Genomic DNA, 16,010 nt, shown 5'->3' with positions numbered 1-16,010 from the left:
CTCAGTATAATACACACTGTATATAATAGTGCAAAATGTTATTATCAGTTTAATCATTTGGTTCAAGAAGCTGCCATTAATCTTTTAGCTTAATCATACAACCATTACTAATAGACCTGGGGTTAAAACAAGAGGTCTAGGTATAGCAGGTGCAGAGGTAGCACTTGCACCTGGTCCCTTGTCCAGGGAGGCCCAAAGGTCTTCCTGCCACATAATAAGACCACTAGTATTATGCATAACCTTTGGTAAGTTCGAGTCCTGTTACAGATGTAGTAGGGCCCAGGAGCCTCACACTACACATCTGCCTACAGGGGTCATCACTTTTCTAGAGCCTGACTAACCTGATAACTAGAACACGTCCAGTCCTTCCAGCTCGGAGGCATACAGAGGTACACTAGGGCCCCATGCAACTCTATGGGTTACCTACTATAACTGAAGACAACTCAGAGGTTGTATGGAGCCCTAATACGGCCATGTGCACGATGCCTTAGAACAGTGATCTCCGACTTGTGGAGAATCTACAACTATTAGAATACCAAAGGCATACAAGGTATTGCTCCTTAAAACCTGGAGAAACACACCACATTCACACATCAGTGTTTTGGTCAGTGATTTTCATCAGTGATTGTGAGCTAAAGCCAGGATTGGAGCCTCCACAGACAAAAGGTATAATGGAAAGATCAGCTCCTGTTCTGTGTTTAGAGTTGCACCTGGTTTTGGCTGACAATCACTGATGGAAATCACTGACCGTACACTGACATGTGAATGAGGGATTAGGCAGAGCATGTTATTTAGATTTATTAGGTACAAACTAATTAAGATGAAAAAAGTATTGGCTTGCCATAGCAGGCATAGCCATCAAAAAAAGTTGCTCTAGATAAGATGTATTTTATCGCGTCATCCTTTTTGGTTAAATATTTTATACCTTTTGGTTTTCTTTCCCGAGTTTCTTATTATTACATTCCTAACATGATAGATAAATATTAAATAAATATATTTTGTATCAATGATAAAGAACATGAAGAACATGTAGGACTTAAAGTGATGGTCTACCATGTTGATTTTAAATGTAACTTTCTTAATATAGCTTTATAATGATTGGAGCTTAGTTTGCTGATACAGAGGTTCACATTTCCTGCAGAGATAGAAAATATAAAGTTTTTAATGTCTGCAACCTCCACTAGGGGGAGACACTAGGTTCAATGGATTCATGCTATGAAAAAGTCCAATGCTTCCTCTAGTGGTGGCGAGCTAACCCCCCCGTTTCCCCCCTGTCCCTTATATATTGTATTGCAGACCAAAAGTGGCATTGTTGGCCATAGCAACCAATCTGTGTCCACATTTCATTTTTCCAGTGCAATTTAGAAACTTAAAACTTAGCTCTGATAGGTTAGTATAGACAACAAGACAACTTTTTCTCTGAAACAGTTCATACACAAGGCCTAGGGTGTTCCTCCATAAAAATGTAGTGCAATTTTAAAGGCTAAAGAATATTTACCCCCAAATAAACATCCATCAAATGTTACTGTGGCTTCAAGTGATCTAAATACAAATATCAGTTTTATGTCTTTTTTTTATAGGTAAGTCTTTATGTGGAAGTAGAGCATCTTCCACTCACTATTCATAATTACAGAACCCCATCAAAATGATTCATTGAATGGAGCTCTTCTGTAAAGTTATAGATAATTCTCTTTAGCTGTTTTCTAGTTTTATCTGTTTTTAGAAAGCTAAAGGACAACCAATATGGCCACCATGACGACGCCCATATTGGTTGTCAAATGTCAACCAGTTTCCTTGACTTCTTTGTGGCAAATTAGCTTTTACAGTGACACATTACTCACTTCTATATTGCTTCTTAAATGGGTAGATTTCTTATTGTTTTTCTCAGTTCTCCTGAACTCCTGAATGGCAAATCTAATTATGCAGTGGGGCCTGCAAAACAAGATATTACCAATATGACTTCCATTATAACTGCCACATTAATCCAGGTTTCTAAGATTCTAAAGTCAAATTTACCTAGTTTTGCAGTAAAGGGGTTGTCTGTTTAGAGCCACCACTGGAATCAGTTGATTGGCGTAGATCTGGCTCCCCAAACCCCCAGCAAACAGCTGATTTTACCAGTGGGATCCAGGGCCAGTCAGAAACATAGTTTTAGATGGTGGCCATTCAGATTCATAGAGAGGTCCCAAGATGGGGCCTTCTCATGACATCTATTTGCCCTATAATGAGACAACCACTTTAAACGGAAGAGGACCCTACTGGGGAAAATGTATAGATTTGCAGTTGTGCTCTACTTCAACTGTGGGGTATCATAAAAATAAAGGATGAGGGTTTTAACGACTTTCCTTCAAAGGTATAGTACCTACGCTAGATTTTTGTGAAGCATTTGTATCAGTTGAAGCCACTGAGTTGGGATGTCCTCTTATAAAAATATTCACGTGGATTTTCTTTCCTTGTGATAATAACACCTCTTGGGTCTTCAGGGTCTTCCTTTTCATTTTTATTAGGTCTTAAAGGCTCTTGAGGGTCAGAAGGCTTGACATCTTGAGCATCCTTGGGTGTTGGGTAATTCAGAGTGGGTTTTTTCCCTCTACTTACATTAAGAGGATCTGGATACAGATCTGCACTTCTTGTGTGTCGAACAGGCTCGGGAGTGATAAATCTGGTGATTGGGATTTGGTTCTCCATAGACAAAAACTGGGAATAGGGAGGCAAGTCCATTCCTGGGCGGAAAAAATGTTTTGGTTTCTTCAGGCTTAGCAAGTAGTTGTGCTTTGGAGAATGGTAGACATCATGGCGGTTTTCAAGAGTTTCATGCTTGAAGATGCAGTCATCATCGCTAAAATAGTGCTGTAAAATGCATGCTAATTAATAACTCATTTTAAAAAATGACAGAATATTGCCATGATTTACAAAAACTTTTTCTAGAATAAAGTCTTATGACATGTTAATAAAACATTGGTGGAAGTCTGAAATTCCCATTTATACCCACTGCAAGAAGGAATGGGTCCTGACACTCAAACTCATGGGGAGATACAGTAAAGTCCATAAATATTGGGACATCAACACAATTCTAACATTTTTAGCTCTATACACCACCACAATGGATTTGAAATGAAATGAACAAGATGTTCTTTAACTGCAGACTGTCAGCTTTAGTTTGAGGGTATTTACATCCAAATCAGGTGAACGGTGTAGGAATTACAACAGTTTGCATATGTGCCTCCCACTTGTTAAGGGATCAAAAGTAATGGGACATAATAATAATAATCATAGATCAAACTTTCAATTTTTAATACTTGGTTGCAAATCCTTTGCAGTCAATTACAGCGTGAAGTCTGGAACGCATAGACCTCACCAGACGCTGGGTTTCATCCCTGGTGATGCTCTGCCAGGCCTCTACTGCAACTGCCTTCAGTTCCTGCTTGTTCTTGGGGCATTTTCCCTTCAGTTTTGTCTTCAGCAAGTGAAATGCATGCTCAATCGGATTCAGGTCAGGTGATTGACTTGGCCATTGCATAACATTCCACTTCTTTCCCTTAAAAAACTCTGGTTGCTTTTGCAGTATGCTTTGGGTCATTGTCCATCTGCACTGTGAAGCGCCGTCCAATGAGTTCTGAAGCATTTGGCTGAATATGAGCAGATGATATTGGCCGAAACACTTCAGAATTCATCCTGCTGCTTTTATCAGCAGTCACATCATCAATAAATACAAGAGAACCAGTTCCATTGGCAGCCATACATGCCCACGCCATAACACCACCATGCTTCACTGATGAGGTGGTATACTTAGGATCATGAGCAGTTCCTTTCCTTCTCCATACTCTTCTCTTCCCATCACTCTGGTACAAGTTGATCTTGGTCTCACCTGTCCATAGGATGTTGTTCCAGAACTGTGAAGGCTTTTTTAGATGTCATTTGGCAAACTCTAATCTGGCCTTCCTGTTTTTGAGGCTCACCAATGGTTTACATCTTGTGGTGAACCCTCTGTATTTACTCTGGTGAAGTTATCTCTTGATTGTTGACTTTGACACACATACACCTACCTCCTGGAAGATTCTTGATCTTGCCAACTGCTGTGAATGGTGTTTTCTTCACCAGGGAAAGAATTCTTCGGTCATCCACCACAGTTGTTTTCCGTGGTCTTCCGGGTCTTTTGGTGTTGCTGAGCTCACCGTTGCGTTCCTTCTTTTTCAGAATGTTCCAAACAGTTGCTTTGGTCTAATGTTTTTGCTATCTCTCTGATGGGTTTGCTATGTTTTTTCAGCCTAATGATGGCTTGCTTCACTGATAGTGACAGCTCTTTGGATCTCATCTTGAGAGTTGACAGCAACAGATTCCATATGCAAATAGCACACTTGAAATTAACTCTGGACCTTTTATCTGCTCATTGTAATTGGGATAATGAGGGAATAACACACACCTGGCCATGGAACAGCTGGGAAGCCAATTGTCCCATTACTTTTGGTCCCTTAACAAGTGGGAGGCACATATGCAAACTGTTGTAATTCCTACACCGTTCGCCTGATTTGGATGTAAATACCCTCAAATTAAAGCTGACAGTCTGCAGTTAAAGCACATCTTGTTTATTTCATTTCAAATCCATTGTGGTGGTGTACAGAGCCAAAAATGTTAGAATTGTGTTGATGTCCCAATATTTATGGACCTGACTGTATTTGGCTGTCTGGTGTCTACCTCTTTCAAGAAGCTGGTGGGAGTTACAGAACCTTAGAATTAAGCTTCTGACTGCTGCAACCAGCACCACTGCAGGGTTCTGAACTGGTTTTCATGGAGAGAGAGGACCACATGTTTATCACTAGAAAGTAATGCCCCAAACACATGGGTTTCAATGCCTTCATTTGATTTTAAAAAAACGTGGTGGCTTGATAACACATGTTTGATTATAGCTCCACGAAGATCAGTTCTTAGGACTTAAAGTTCTGCTTGACATACCAGTCTATTAAAACCCTTTAAACGGTCATTAACTTTTCAAAAAAAAAATGATATACCATAGAGACATATCAAAAGCTTTGATAGGTGGGGTCTAAGTGCTGAGACCCCCGCCAGTCTCTATAATGACGGAAGAGAAGTGCACACATAGCTCAGTCTCTCTCCTTGCTGCAGAGATGGGCTCTATAGAAGTCTATGGGCCCATCTAAATTATTTTCTCTTCAGTGAGGAGAGAGAATGTGCTATACGTGCTTCAACCTCCTCATTCTAGAGATCGTTGGCAGTCTGAATGCTGAGAAAACATTTGATAAGTCTCTATGACTATGAGTTTTTTGAAACGTTAGTCACTCTTTAAGGGCTTGTTCATATAGGTTTAATCCACCAGATTTTACCACAGAAATGCTCAAAAGAAATTATGGTTCAATTTTGTGTCCAGCTTTGCTGTCAGAACTCTTTCTAAGCTGGACAGAGAACATTGTATGCAACATTTCTCTGCCTGGCTATAGACATTTGACAGTTGTGCAAGTTTTTCAAGTTTTGCTTTAGTTGTGCCCATCAAAAACAACTGTCTGGGCACAACTGATATGTGTGATACTGTCATAAGATATATTGTTTAGGGTGCATTCACAGGAACATGTGATGGCCATGCCCATGTTGCGGACCGCAAGACGAGCACGGCTGTCACATCTTTGTGTGAATGCACCCTTATTGTAAGGAAGCAGTTCAAATTTGTTAAGACGTGACTATGGAACTAAGATTGCAACTATTTTTGAGCAGTGGACTGGTAAATTTAAGGCAACATCAAAAATGAAAGCAGTTCCTCCAAGTAACAATCTATATATCATTCTATATGCCAACCTGCTCTGAAAAAGATGGATTCTGATTGGTTTTCTCTCTCTGTACTAGCCTTCATGCAGGAGGCCCAGTGGATTGTTGTAAAAATGTTCAAGAATCATAGAGTTGAATACTTACTGATCCAAATACATTGCCAAATCTGTCCATGCACAGGTAACGTCCACTTTTGACTCCTGTAATAACAACTTTGCCTGCAGATTCTGATCTAATCATTAAAGCGCCTGTAGGAAGAAAATGGTGAAACTTGATTAGTAGAAGACATCACTAGTCCCATGATGATATCACAGAGAAGGTCATCTGGTGGCCAGAGGGTCAAGCTTATAATTTTCTACCAAATTATTTGTATCTATGTAGAATACGTAGTTGCTTTCATTTTAAAAATCACATAAAGAAACCCTATAATGCAGTATATTTTTGTCCCACCATTGTTCTCCATTATCAATTTACTAGCTGCAAGTTTTTCCATACTATTGACTGCGGTTTTAAAATCAAGACTTTCTTATCTATTACTTCCCGACAACATATCTGAGACAAAGGTCTAGCCAAGGTGTCTGTGGTATCCATTATTACATATCTGATATCTATGGCTGACTTTGGGAATATCAATTTTAGGGTCCATTCACACGTCCATAATTTGGGTCCGCATTCGTTCCGCAATTTGCGGACCCATTCACTTTCAATGGACCTGGAATGGATGCGAATCCGCATTTTCGGGATCTGCATGCGTTTTTTCGGGATCCATTTTTTCGGGATCCGCAATTCCGTTTCTGAAAAAAATAGAACATGTCCTATTCTTGTCCGCAATTGTGGACCAGAAAAGGCATTTTCTATTATAGTGTCTGTGATGTGCGGTCCGCAAATTGCGGATCGCACATTGCAGGTGTACGTGTTTTGCGGATCCGCAAAACACTTACGGACGTGTGAATGGACCCTTAGTATTTTTTTCTTTAACTTTTATAATACACTAAGGGGTCATTTATGAAACAGAAATGCACCTATATTAGGCGTATTTGTGGCACAGATCTACTGCCAGTGCAGGGCTTTATTAAGACTGGCGTCTAAAACCCTGGTCTTCATAAATGTGCCCCTAAGTTTTGAAAGAATTACTGTATACATAGATCAAAGGGGTTGGCCCGTCTTAGACATTTAAGGTATATCAGTAGGATATGCCATCAATGTCAGATAGATGCGGGTCCCATCTCCAGAAAGGGGGCCCTCAAGTGAAGGAAAGCCCACTGTGCATGCTTCCCATTCACTGATTTGGGAGTTCCAAAAATAGCCAACATCCATGTGAAAATGTTCCAACTGGCCTATAAGGCTACTTTCACACTAGCGGCACGGACCTCCGGCAGAACACCCGACGGAACAGCCTGCCAGAGGTCCGTGCCGCTAGTGTGAAAGTAGCCTTAGTTGTTTGTCTGTGTTTGGGTATATTATTGCAGTGCCATGTAATATGTTATGTCAAGTAATAAAAATAAAATAACATTAAATTATATATTTTTGTGTATATGTGTCAAAAACAGCATTGAGCTATATGCATATTTGGTGATTAGAAGAAATGGTTATGACTAATGCCAGAGAGCAAGAGCATGCATTTCTTTACAGTGTCATATTTTGAAAATTTCACCAGTTGATATAATTAGTATAAAAATAATTTTTTATTTTAACAATTATAATTGAGAAAATAAAAAACTTTCACGGTGCTGCCACACGTTCAGGCTTTTAATGCCGTTTTTGAAGCTAAAATCAGGAGTCGATTAAAAATAAAAAAAAGAGGAGTAGTATGTGCTCTTAATACTTTCTCTCCCTTTATGATCCACTCCTGATTTTGGCTTCAAAAACTGCATGAAAAAAACCTGAACATGTGGTAGCACTCTAATAACATTATAAGAACTGTATAACTGAAATTTTTGTAACTAGACTTACTGTAAATGGTTTGGTGTGGAGATCCATCAATGTGGCCGTCATGGTTGATCTGAAGATGGAAGCTGTTCCATTCGGTAGCTGTGTACAGGTGCATCAGTCGGTCTGGGCTTCCCCATCCTGAATTTATAATTGGCGACGAATTGGGAAATGCAACATTGACCTTTAAACTGGTCAGAAAAAATGTTAGAAGTGCTAACCTATTGCCTTGCCTGATGCTGGACATGACTTTTTTTTTTCTTGGGATAGATGCTGGTGAAATATGATCTCTCTTCTGTCCTCAACTCTGAGGCTTCAATGCTTCCCAACTTTTTTGCAGTATATATAAAGGCTAGGAGCATAGTGACATCACACAGGAAAAACTTGTTATGAACATCCTTTCTGTCGTAACAGCAGAAATTTAAGAGAGCCCTGAGACATAAAATACTTAAGGAAAGGGAATTCACATGGGCACCCTGGGAAAATGCTATGCCAAAGAATTTTTATCAAACACAGTAAAAAAAAATCTATATAATCTATCTATCTACATATCTATCTATCTATCTATCTACATATCTATCTATCTATCTATCTATCTATCTATCTATCTATCTATCTATCTATCTATCTATCTATCTATTATCTATCTATCTCCTATCTATCTATCTACATATCTATCTATCTATCTATCTATCTCATATCTGTCTATCTACATATCTATCTATCTGTTGACCTTTCAATCTCTGTCTGTCTATCTATCTATCTACAGTATCTGTTTATCAATTATCTGTTTATCAATTATCTGCTGATCTGTCTATCTCTTGTCAGGATCTGTACATGTAAGTGGGGTATCTATCTCTCTATCATACAGTGAAATTTTTTATCCAGTGTACATAGTAGAAGCTATATACTTTCAGAAGGTTTGTAACAGTTCTCAATATTGGACATAATTCATCAATATAATGTCATTTCATTTGAATGTTAATAAATCAAGAATTAAGTAAATAAATATTGTAGAAAGATAAATTAATATCAGGAATTACACTCAATACTGGCACAAATCTTTTGAAAGCAGATTTTAGTTCATAAAATAAAAAAAAATTGCAAAACCTGAAACATATTTAAATAACATAGTTCTGCATCTCATAAAGTTTTAGAAGAGGAACAAATGTTAATTTCTAAAGAAAAAAATTTAAATGTTATCTATGAATATCTATATTATCTATCTATCTATCTCTCTCTCTCATATCTATCTATCTATCTCATATCTTTCTCCTATCTATCTATCTATCTATCTATCTATCTATCTATCTATCTACATATTATGTATCTATCTTGCTATCTTTCTCCTATCTATGTATCATCTATCTATCTTTCTATCTAATATCTATCTATCTAAAATCTATCATTTCATGTCTATTTCATATATATCTATTATTTATCTATCATCTGGTGTCTATCTATTTTATATCTATCTATATTGCGGTCTTTCTCAAGCTATAGCTTGAGAAAGACCGCAACAAGCGGTTGAAACGTCACTGCTATTTGACACTGGGTGAATAAACCATGTTGATTTTTTGACTATACTGGAGTGCTGCTGGCTTTTTGAATTTTCTCCATTGAATGGGACCTTGGTGCCGGTTCGTATTGGCCTGATTCTGCACCCGACTGTTAGTGTGCTGCATCTTCATTTTCCATTTTTATCTATCTATCTATCTATCTATCTATCTATCTATCTATCTATCTATCTATCTATTTCATATCTAATATATATCTATCATCTTTTTATCCATCTATGTAGCTATCTACCTATCTAATATTTAAAACATATTTAAATAACGTAGATCTGAATCTCAAAAAAAAATTAATAGAGGAACAAATGTTAATTTCTAATTTAAAAAAGGAAAAAACTGAAAATGTTATTTATGAATCTATCTATCATCTCATGTCTACCTATTTTAAATCTAATATCTATCTGTCTATCCGTCCATCTATCTATATATCTATCTCTCTAATATATAGCATCTCATGTCAATCTATCTATATTTCTATTTGTCATATCTATCTATCTATGTTTTTATAATCTAGAATTACTATAATGTTCATGCAATACACTTTTCAAAGCAAATTTAGGTACAAAGTGTTTAATTCAATTTTTAACATCTAGAGGGCAGTCATTTAACAGAAAATTGCTTTATCACAACGCAGCCGTTGTCCCGTGTTCATTTTTAGTAGCTGCCTCAGTATATTCCATGATACAGTCTATAGTATTATTAAAAAGCTCCAATGTACAAACAAGTTCTAGGAAATAATATATATAACAATAAAATGTGATAGTTGTGAAAAGACAGCCTGTTTATACAGTTCTGAATATAATTGTAAAAATGCATTTGTATGACTTATTTACCAAGTAACCTTGCATTTTTTTTATTGAAATCTCATATTATCAGCAAGTCATTAATATTAATATTTTAGTAAACGTGCACCTATTTCATTCTTTGATCTTAATAAAATCTAGAATAAAAATATACTAAAACATAATTAGGTCTCTCTCATCTCCTCTTTGGTGCTACAAAGGTTCACCTTGTTCCAATAATGGAGCAGCTAACCTCACACTTCTTCCAGAAGTTGATTATTTATATTGATTTATCAACTATAAAAAATTAATAATAGTTAAGAAATCATATGAGTTTACATTAGGCTTAATACTTAGTTGTGAATTACCTGCTCTGGTGTCTGTTCAGGGTATATGCAGGTGAAAGTTAATGTGTAAGGGATTGATATGATATTGGTCAATACATCAGAGGGCAGTTAAACAATTCGTGAAATTCTCGAGCTTCCAGATTTGTGTGTCTCCCGGAAACTAAAAATGAATACCGTAATCATTAAACTCAGGAATTATCTACATGTTAATATTCAGTACAAGATGTTAAAAAATGACGGCTAGATTCAGATAATTAAGTTACAGGGTTTCCAAAATTATGTAGCTCTCTAAGTGGCTCCCAGAACCCCAGCCGATTAACTGGCTGAAGGGGCTTGGGCATTTTAGCAAGTGCTGCAGTCAGCTGATCATAGGGTTGTCAGGAGCCTAACCATCTTGTAGGCCACCAATATTATGGTCCAGGAAAACCCCTTCAAATGTATTCAACTAATGCAATTCCTAGAAAGCCAAATGGCTAGCTATATGTCCTTGATGTATAGGAGGAAATCAGAGTATCTGGGGAAATCCATGTAAGATTGCAAGGACCATCCTTGGTCTATCCCTGGTGGAATTCAAACCAATAAGCCCACTTGTACAAGGCAGCAGTGCTGTCTACTGACCACTGCTCCATCTGTACCAATAATAGGGCTTGCTGAGGGAAGCACTCCTGCATTTTTCTTTGTCAATACAGTGCAGCATAGTCTATTATTAAAGAATAATGTACAGTGTATAGCTTGTGTGTACCTGTTTTCATTCATGTGCTTTTATAGGTTTTCTACCATATCCCTCTTCCCCTCTGAAAAGGTTTCTCTAATGTAGCCTACATTTCCCAATATGTCATTTGTTCTTTCAGAGGCAGAGAAGACTGAAGCTTGCATTACACAGGCCGACTGAGCAAGTGATTGCCCTCCTGGCAATTGCCTGCTAGCTAGAGGAGGAGACTTCTACTATTACATGCAGTGATCTCCTCCGCAGCATGGGGAGGAGTGATCGTTATGCCATCGCTCGTCCCCATGCTGTCCAGTGGTTTGCTGGCGACAGATTGTAATTAGACAGCACGATCTGCCGCCGGCAAACAATGATTTTTAAGCGTACATAAAAATCACAATTGCCTGATGGACGAGCATTTGCTCGTTCATCAGGCAATCGGTGGCAATACTACACTTCAAGATGACCACTAATGAGCATTTATACGAACCCTCGTTAGTGATCATCTGATGAAAAATTGGCAGGTGTAATGCAGCCTCGAGTCTCATTACACTGCACTAGCTGTGCTCTGATTCATATCTTAGGGCATCATTAGGTATGCAAATTAGCTCTCTTTCCAAAAAAAAGAAAGCTGTGCCTCTGGTGCCACCTGCTGGAAAGCAGCTATCCTATAAGTCAATGCTCAACCTTTTAAACAGGCCTCGAGACATAACTTTAGATTATAGGTAAGCTAGTACTTTCTCTGCAGAGAGCTGTTTTGGGGTTATTGCGCCTTATCTGTGCTGAGCAGAGAGAACTGGCTTAGCTGGGTAAAAAGTCTCTGTCAGCAATCCAGAGGGTGCTATTCTCAATGTGGAGAGCACCTAGTAGGTATAAAGAGTCTTATAGGCTATGCAGTGCTCCTGTGGGAAAAAAATATGCATGCACCATTGATAGACCAGTGACATAGAACTGCTGTCCCTTCACATTTCAGAGTCTCAGAGTATACTTATGTGATGTAGCTTCACACTCCTTTCCCCTGCTTCCTGCTTGTGATTGTTTTCTAGGGAAGAACAATGTAAAGCTACATCTCATAGGATATACGGGAGGCCCACAGGCCCACAAATAGACATTGGGGGTAATTTATTAACCTGAAATATGACTATATTAGGACTGCAGTTAGTTGCGCTGCAATCTGCGACTTTTTCCAGCTCATGCCAGGTCTAAATAACCGGTAAACAGCATGACTCACACTTTTGCCCCCATTTCTCTAATTCATCGGTGGACCAGTTGATAATTGGATTATGAATTTGAAGCCAGGGCATGCCCAAAACTACTTCCATGGGTAGATTTTTTTATATAAAAAAGGAACAACTCTCCATATGACTAACCCCCACAGTCAAGGTTACCTCAGGCGTACACTATTCCACAGTACAGCCCACCAAAGGAGTGGAATCAATAGCTATAATGTGTATAGGCTTGGGAAGAGACAAAATAAGGTAATCCCAATGACAAGGCAAAATTATAGTCGATAAAATTAGAGGCGGACCCAGAAACAATGAACGCCTTCCCAGACCCTTTACACATGCCCAAAGAAATAATCACCGGCAACAATACTTTTTCTTTTACTACCTCTGAGAGTACCTTATCCTTCTGATCATCAGGCCTGGAGGATCTCTTGGAGGGAGGAATTTTGGGGCAAAGACGTACCTCAGATTCTCCACACCTGTGGAAAAGTCAGAAGTTCTTGCCGTCTTTCCCTAATACGTCAATCTAGTCTGACAGCTAGGGTCAGAGTCTGTTCTAAAGTGTCAGGGGTGGGATAACAGACCAACATGTCCTTTAGTTTATTGGAGAGTCCAGTCCTGAATTGACACCTAAGTGCTGGGTCATTCCAGCCAGAGGAAATGCACCATCTCCGGAATTGGGTGCAGTACTCCTCAACAGGTGTGTCCCCCTGACAAAGCAACTTTAACTGGGACTCTGCCACCGACGACCTATCGGGTTCGTCATAGAGTACCCTTAAGGCCTGAAAAAATGGTTCAACAGTAGTTAGGCAGGGGCAGTCCACGGGGAGGGAGTAGGCCAATTCTTGCGGATCTCCCTGCAGCAAAGAGATGATAATGCCTACCCTTTGCTGTTCGGAACCCGAAGAATGTGGACATAAACGAAGATAAAGCTTGCAGCTTTCATTAAATGCCAGGAAATACTTTTTATCCCCTGAAAAACAGTCAGGCAGTTTGACATGAGGTTCAAGATTTTGAGTGGAGGCGGCCACTACAGGTGGGGCCTGGTGCAATTCCTGCTGCTGTAGCCTCTCTGCCAAATCCTGCACCATTTGGGCGAGACTATGTACCTGGTCCCTGAGGACTCGCATAGGGTCCATGGTATAGGTAAGGCCTGTGAATCTGTCATGACAGAGGGTAGGGATAAGTGCAGCCCAAAACTCCACCACACCTCTGTCCCTGCCTACTTGCACGGCCCGTCTTAACTAACGGCGTACAACTTGGCGGCAGTTCCTCGCTTTATATGTGCAGGGGCCTAAGAAGATAACAGAAATACCGTAACAGAGTCAGACAAGCAAAAGTCAAAGCCAGGAGGTCATGCAGGTACAAAGGGAGCAATCCAATAACAAAGTCAAAACACAATCCGGAGTCAGAAGCCAAGAGGTCACGTCAATACCAGGGAGGTCACAATGTCGAGGTCAAAAACAGAGCCGAGGTCCAGAACACACAAAAGGCACAATATGAAAATGCTGGTGAGGGTAGCAAGACTATTCACAGCCAACCTGTGGCCAGCAGGCTGCCTGTTTAAATAGCCGAAAAAATCCAGCCCTAACCATCTGAGCGCCGATAAATTGTGATCGGCACTCAGCACCTCTTTCAGCTAGGAGGATGTCGGCCACGCTGAGGAGGCGTGCGCGGCTGGGTCCTCCCCACCCCCTGGTCCCCATGGAGACAAGGCCGCAGGCCGCGCTCTCGCTCCTGCACAGATGCAGGATGCCGATGGCGCCGCAAGGAGGAAGTGCGTCGCTGGCTCCCCCATTACAAAAGTCCTTTTTTTACCCCTTTCACCTGTATGCATTTGGGGCCTTAGTGACCAAGCAATTTTTTTTTCTTTTCATTTTTCTCCTCTGAGCTTCTGCACTGTGAACACCAGGACACCTTACTTCTCAGAAAGGGACCAGATCATGTTTTCCATTAAGAGATTTTTCAAGATTTGGTCCAACTATTCTTTTTTTGACAATGGAGCCAATGATAGCTCTACCAGATTGAAGACGCTGAGCTGACAAAATGCTGTAATATTTCTTTGTATGTGAATCAACCCTTTTTCAAAGAACCCACCACCATGGGCTCGAAGATAGGAAAATGGCCCTCTACATGTCTATCTAGACATATGTGTAGGCTACATATCGTCGAGTATGGCCTGCTCTACTGCACTGGCAGATCTTGAATTTTAAATAGATGACATTAGGGTGGAGATGACCATTAGGGAAATGCCAAAGGCTTGTGACCCATTAGTCAATTGCAACACTCTTTAATATTCTAGTACAGGGTCTAAAAAATTTTAAGTCATACATGCTTCTCGAATGTTATGCAGTATATTAACCCAAACCAAATGTACCATGACTATAGTTGTGAAAACGGACTCAGGACCTTCAAAGCTTGGTTGGCCTGAATTGCTTTCCGTTGATAGCCCTGTATGAGACTAAGTAAGGTTTTGTTCTTTTTCGCAATATCTATAAATTAGCATCAGAAACTATTATTTGGGATACGGATTAGTGAATGCTAATTAAATATTTGCTGGTAAAATGTGCCTAGCTAGTACAGTGAATGTAAGATCTGGGTAATGGATATTTAATACTGTGAAAGGTGCTGAGTGACGGACTCAACAGAGATGACAATCTTTGCAAGTCACAAGAAGTCCCCGTATCACCCTTGTGTCCATATCATGGTTATTCGAAACTGCAAAGTTGTCTGATTCAGCCTTAGATAGTAAATAATAAGGGTGGTGGCATAGAAAACTTTCCAGGGCCATCTAAAAGCAATCACCAAACCTGTAACAATAGACTCCAATTAAAATAGTTGTCATATAATTATACATTATGCCTTCCTATTAATTCCAGTAATAAAAATTTATAATGTCTTAAAGAGAACCTGTGTTCATTTCTGACACGTCTGTTTTAGTAGGTAACTGTATTCCACATGTTCTCTTTAAGTTTTTTTATGACTCAATCCACCGAGAAGAAGCAGCACTCCAAAAGCTTGAGGGGAATTCAGTGATTTATTCTCCCAAAAAACAGCATGTCTTAGGACTTCAATGGAACCATTTTCAAGCATGGAATACTGTGCTATAGCAAGTATATATACTGTACATTCAATGGATCAATTACACAATTCATCAAATCATAAAGTGATACAATGCATACATACAGTACTATATTAAAAGTGCTAGGTGCAAATAAATGTAACCTCATAGAGGTACACCCGTTTGGTGGGACATTGGTGTGACACATGTAGAGAAGTGCCAAAAATTGTGCTAATAAGCAAAAATCACAGTACTGGTTTGGGCTGGTTAAAAATTTAAGCAAAGGTACAGTAATAGTAGGGGGCAGCTGCTCCAGGACCACTGTGGAGGTAGGAGGCCAACAAGGGCATAGCAGTGTTCCCTCTAGTGCCCCCCACTCAGGGCCTTTGTAGGCCCGCACACCGATGCAGCTCCAGGCGCAGTGCCAGACTTCAGGTTACATTGTTCCTGTTTCGAATTCTAGGGCTGTCCACTCCAAAAATGTGCACAATTTTCACTGCTTGCATTGCTGGGGTGGGTGGCCCCAGAACTTGGAACAAGCAGAAGCGATAGTGCCTACAGAGCTAAGTCTTAACATCCTGACACTATCTAGCATCAGGACGTTTTG

At 39.6% G+C, this 16,010-nt stretch overlaps 1 protein-coding gene across 1 annotated transcript; it reads right to left on the bottom strand.

Moving 5' to 3' along the window:
* Positions 1-1,290: 1,290 nt before the first annotated feature.
* On the bottom strand, positions 1,291-7,998 carry FGF23 (fibroblast growth factor 23). The gene is made up of 3 exons (XM_040415646.1): positions 7,732-7,998; positions 5,923-6,026; positions 1,291-2,850 (listed from the first exon to the last, which is right to left on the bottom strand). The coding sequence occupies exons 1-3, from the start codon at positions 7,952-7,954 to the stop codon at positions 2,392-2,394; spliced, it is 786 nt and encodes a 261-aa protein (XP_040271580.1). The 5' UTR covers positions 7,955-7,998; the 3' UTR covers positions 1,291-2,391.
* Between the last annotated feature and the right edge of the window lie 8,012 nt (positions 7,999-16,010).

The sequence above is a fragment of the Bufo bufo genome, chromosome 1 (genome assembly GCF_905171765.1).
Source record: "Bufo bufo chromosome 1, aBufBuf1.1, whole genome shotgun sequence".
In the NCBI taxonomy this organism is placed as follows: domain Eukaryota; kingdom Metazoa; phylum Chordata; class Amphibia; order Anura; family Bufonidae; genus Bufo; species Bufo bufo.
Note: the sequence above shows the minus strand (reverse complement) of the source record. Positions and strands in the feature narration are given on the sequence as shown.

Excerpts from the sequence above, each read along its gene's own strand:
- FGF23 (XM_040415646.1), bottom strand. The coding sequence starts at position 7,954 with ATGTCCAGCATCAGGCAAGGCAATAGGTTAGCACTTCTAACATTTTTT. Across the intron at positions 6,027-7,731 it reads TCCACACCAAACCATTTACA|GCGCTTTAATGATTAGATCA; the intron begins GTAAGTCTAGTT and ends TTCTTCCTACAG. Across the intron at positions 2,851-5,922 it reads TTGGCAATGTATTTGGATCA|CACTATTTTAGCGATGATGA; the intron begins GTAAGTATTCAA and ends TGCATTTTACAG.